Source organism: Aplysia californica, unplaced genomic scaffold (assembly GCF_000002075.1).
Source record: "Aplysia californica isolate F4 #8 unplaced genomic scaffold, AplCal3.0 scaffold00034, whole genome shotgun sequence".
NCBI classification, from domain to species: Eukaryota; Metazoa; Mollusca; class Gastropoda; order Aplysiida; family Aplysiidae; genus Aplysia; species Aplysia californica.
Window position 1 is genome coordinate 1335344 of NW_004797304.1, and position 5362 is coordinate 1340705.

Consider the following 5362-nt stretch of genomic DNA (forward strand, 5'->3'; position numbering starts at 1 on the left):
TCATCATCATCATCATCATCATCATCATCATCATCATCATCATCATCATCATCGTCAAGTGCCAAATCTGCCACATACATCGGTGATTATGTTCTCCATTCATTCTTTTGCTCGAATGCTCTTTAAAAAGTTACATTACCCTGACCTTTCCTCGTTAACCATCTGTTTAGGTTTTCCAAGTAGGTTGCTCTGGGCCTATCTCTAGCTGCTTCGTTTGCCTTCAATTTTGCCTGCGAAAGCTAGACGTCCTGTCTGATAGGGCTTTGTATTCCAGGGCTGGCCCTCCGACGTCGGTGCTGTAAAGGTTATGTACCGTCTGTGGTGTAGCAGGTAGATGTTCTGCTGTAGCAAGTAAAAGACCCGAGTTCGACTTTTGTGTGGATATAGTTTTATCCATCACCTTGGTCATTGACTTCCCCTAAGCCTGGGTTGGCTCCTGACAGGTATGGTCGAAGCAGGCATCCTCCTAAATTATCTTATTTGTATCTATAGGGACTTACAGCACCTAGATTTAATTAAAAATTTTGATGGTTACTTTTTGCCGTAAGATGAAGAAAAGGGGTGTTTGATTTCGTCAGGAGGAATCTATTCTATCCAGTATCTCCATGAGTCGGCTGGGATGTTCTATTCTGATCTGCGTGGCTCGGTCTTGGCTGGTCGGGTCAAGCTGCAGTCGTCCTTAGTGAATAATGAATCAAATGTGTCCATAGGAACGTCAAACATTTACATTTATTAACAATCAACAAGACGTCTAGACGGTCATTTAAGGACACAGCTAATGCTGTATTGATCGTAACATGAATAGCATTATATGCGAGGCATCGTGGTAACATCAGGTGTTCGTCAAAAACAAAAAAACAAAGATACATGGAATCGATGATACCGGCATTTTTCCGCCGGGTTAGCAATTTTTAAAATAGAAATTTTGTTTTTTGGCTCAACTCCTTTTTATGTCCATTTAAAATGACATCTCAGAGTGGATTTTACTATTTTAAAAAAAATACCCCCCCCCCCCCCAACAACAAAAAAAATCCGCCCCCGTTGACTAAAGGCACACAAAAAAATGTAAATTTTCAGTTTCTAAGGACTCTCAAGTGTCTGGGATTTAAGAATATAAGTTCACTCAGAGCGTGACCCTAATCAAAATGTCTCGATAACATGAAAAGAAATTCGAAAATCCCTGTAAGCTTGCCAACCAGTATTGCTGTAACTTACCTTTTACAGATAGTATCGTGTTCCCTACACAATCTTGTTACCCAACAAGCTGGCATCATTGTACGGTAAACAGTAAGGAAAGAGCCAAGATCAATGACAGCATGCAGGCACAGAGAATGGGTAGGGTGATAGAAATTCAAGCGAGTTGCTGGAGGTCGCCTCTTGTAGGTCTTACTTCTTTTCTTTCTCTCTGTAATTTTTGTCCGTCTGTGGTACTCTCCCTCTTCACTAGATCTATGACTGTTACTGTGTTGACGTCTTCACTGTGACAAACAAATATTGTAAAGACGTTTGTATGCTGTAAACGTTCTTCGCCCTTTTCTGTCTTCGGTGTTACATACTTGAACACTCCCGCAACATATAGTATAACCCTCGATAATTCTTTAATATCCCCAAGATGGTCATAATCATAGTGAGTACCTTTAAAGACTAGGCAGCTTATTGGGGCAAATTCCATTTATAAAAGGCCGAAGTGGAATCCCCCCCACCCCCCACCCCCAAAAAAAAAGAAATGTGGGATGGGAGGGGGGGGGGGGCAGGTAAGTCAGTTGATGGTATTGGTATAAGACCGTTCGTTTTCATTTTTTTTGTTGTTGAAAATTACGTTTTGTCTCTGCTGTTAGCTCTGTTGGTATCAAGGCGGGTTATAGTGCGGATGATCCAGGCTCGAATACCCCAAAAGTGGCGTTTTTGGAATTAAATTGTAGGAGGAGTCTTTAAGACACCACTTGGATGGGTTTCTATATGAGATGACTAACACGACCTTGACAAGACCCAGGGAGTTGTCCTTTTCCGGCTTGTACACGCGCATGTGTTCACCATTATGTTCTAAATAACGTCACAATGTTTAAAGAGGGTTTTAACCCGTAGCACATCATAGTTCTTAGTTCTGCACATATGTGTAACCAGAACTATAAAAGTTCAAGCATACGCTATGTCTTGTTCTTGAATGCAAATACAAATTGAGAATTTACTTACTGTCAATTAATTAAGGTAAGAAAATATAAGACAAGATAAGACTAATTAATCGTTATTGTCCAGACATTGGCATTGGTTTGGTGTTTCATCACACAAACACACACACACACACATATACTCTCACATACACACAAACACACACACACACACACACACACACACACACACACACACGCACCTATACAGACGCAAGCACGTACACACAAACGCACGCCCGCCCGCACGCTTACACGCGTGCACGTATACGCACACACGCTTATCACACAAGCAGTCACACATACTCTCACAATCGTTCTCTTCCACACACACAAACACATAGGCCTACATTATGCTTACTCTCACAAACAGACCCAAAATCACACACACTCATGATATAAATAAACAATATTATTGCTTTCTACTGAAACTCACCATTTGTACAACGTTCGCTCTCATAACTGACTTCAGTATAAATGAAGGTAATGGTGAGGGATTTGAATCGATGGATTCATCATTCTTGGGCAACCGAGAGGAATATTATGAGAATGTTGCTTTTTCCTCACAATTTTTTAAGGATTAGGTAAAGTGTCTCATTTCGTAAGATTTTATTAATAAAAATACCTTGACCTCGACATTTTCAGACTAATATGGTTCAAATTGTGCGTGAAGCTTTTACAACCATATTGCAACATTTAGTCAAAATCACACAAGCATAGCTTTTTTATACCCGCCCCCCCCCCCTTAAAATTTGCAACGTTTTTCGATATAGCTCACAGAATACCTACCGAAACAAAACTAACTGAAGTATGCAGTTTTCTGTTAACAAATATTTTATATTGTAGTTGGTGATCTTACCAAATAACAAAGAAATTACTTGAAAAATGAAAAGCCCTCAAAATTATTTTTCAACGTCCTCCATTCTGAGGTAACCGTTACATGATATACATCTCGGCTGTCGATGAATGATGATTTCATCACAATCCAATAGATATCTAAACATTTCCAGTGAATATGTAATACACGAAACATTGTGTATGTGGAGAGTCTAAAAGCATACATATTTCCAGAAGCCCCTTCCCTTGAGCTATATAAATAATCAATACATGTATTAGTATCCGGTAGTATTCTGATACTATAGGCTGTAGTAATGTAACACAGAAAATATTCATAACGGAGGTGAGTGTCCGTTGAACAGACGAACAGCTGTGACAGCTTTGTTAATTACTGTTACAGAATTTCCAAGTTTGTACAAAGTTGGTTGTTCTGGTTTCAAAATGATGATATGTGAGGATGGTTCGATTCCGCTACCGGGAGCTCCTCGTTCATTACTTCCCCTCTGTTGTTTCTGTCGGTTCATTTTGTTCTTACCTCCTTTTACTGAATGAATGAATGACTGACATCGTGTCTTTGCTCTTCTCTTTACTCATACTGAAAAACCAAAGAGGCACGGTCATCGAAAACGATGCATCAACAGAAATTATGTCACTTTCTTTTTATGTTTTTATTCCTTTTCTCCCGGTCAGTGAGTAAGTTATGCTTGTATTAGTTTTAGTGCCGTCAAAGTATCACCCCCCCCTGCCCTGATAGCATAAAACGTGGATTGCCTACATCTATCAGATATAACTGACTGCAGAGTAATTTTATAGTGGTAAGACATGTTAAATGCGTACTTTATAACGAAGAAGGAAAAAGGGTGGGGGGGGGAGGGGTTATTCTGTCCCAGAAGTGCAGTACACTACATAAACGTTGGATGTTACCTATCATTAAAAAAGGGGTGGGATGGGTGGGTGCATGATAATTATCTGCCACATCAGAAGAGCACATTCCCAAAAATCCTTAATATCTGGAGAAGGAAAACATGAGACTCGATGTCTCACCCTGAGGTGGGAATACAATCCCTGGCTCTGGAAATAGGTCAAGCTAAAATTGACGTACTTGTATATAATGTGTTGTATTGGTTAGGCTCTTACCTATTGCAGACATAGGACTTGTGCTTGGTTCCCAAGATCTCATTCTTCATCGCTATCTTCCCGCTTTCATCATCGTACTAGGACGCAAAGAGGATCACATTTAAATGACTTAACTGTGTTTAATACATTTTTTATATTGTAAAAAGCAACACCCCCCCCCCCTAAAAAAAGGAAAAACCAACAAAATGTGTACTACAATTATTGAGTTGATGTTCTTACCTGTTGCCAGCAAACATATTTACCTAAAAATGGAATCAGTTATATTGGATTTTCCATGTTATATCAGACGAACACAGAAAGGTTTCAATAGAACAGCGAACACCCTCTCCCCCCTCACCCAGATCCCTTTCTATAATGTTCAGAGACTCACCCACTCCCCCCTTTCCCAACCTCTTTTTCTCCACGCAATACCCCATTGTTATACTTAAATATCATGTTACCTGAATGCATTAGAATATTTAAATATCATTTTATCTGAAGGCATTTGAAAATCCATCCGCTGTAATTGCTAAACACTTTCTCTCGTTCTACACTCGAAACCCCATATTCATATCTAATAAATATAATTTGAAGATAAAATTCATCTCTTTCTCCACAAAAAACGCAATGTCATAATTATCATCTAAATACAATGACTTAATCTGTATGCATTAGCAGATACAATCACTATAATTCTGTAATTGCTGAACCTTCCACATGCAGATATCTGTACGTGAACGTGATGGTGGAACAACAAGTCCATGTGTACAAGCGGGAAAAGGACAACTCCCTGGCTCTTGTCCAGGTCGTGTCATTTCACTCGTCCTTGGATAATCTACACCTGAGCCAGGACGGGAAAACTCTCTACATCGGCGCACACCCAATCGCTTTCAAGGCCATGGGACATATGGCGGACCCTCCTCTGAGGGCTCCTTCACAAGTCAGTTTGATGACGTTATGTTGGGCGTGTGGATGACCACAGTTCAGTTTGATAAAAGGCGGTTATTTGATATAACACATGCACACAAACACATTGATACATTTATACACACGCACGCTTGCGCGTGCGCACCCACAAAAACACACATACACACATGCACACACATACACACACATACACACACACACACACACACACACACGCACACACACGCACACACATATACACATACATACATACTAACACAAACACACACACACACACACATACACACACACACACTCACACACACACTCACACA

General features: G+C 40.1%; 1 protein-coding gene across 1 annotated transcript in view; it reads left to right on the forward strand.

Moving 5' to 3' along the window:
• The window catches only part of LOC101860231 (serum paraoxonase/arylesterase 2), a 9401-nt gene that overhangs the window by 3177 nt on the left and 862 nt on the right, over positions 1-5362 (forward strand). The window contains exon 3 of the mRNA XM_035973855.1: positions 4845-5061. Within this exon, the coding sequence (XP_035829748.1) occupies positions 4845-5061 (217 nt within the window). The remainder of the gene's footprint in view (positions 1-4844; positions 5062-5362) is intronic.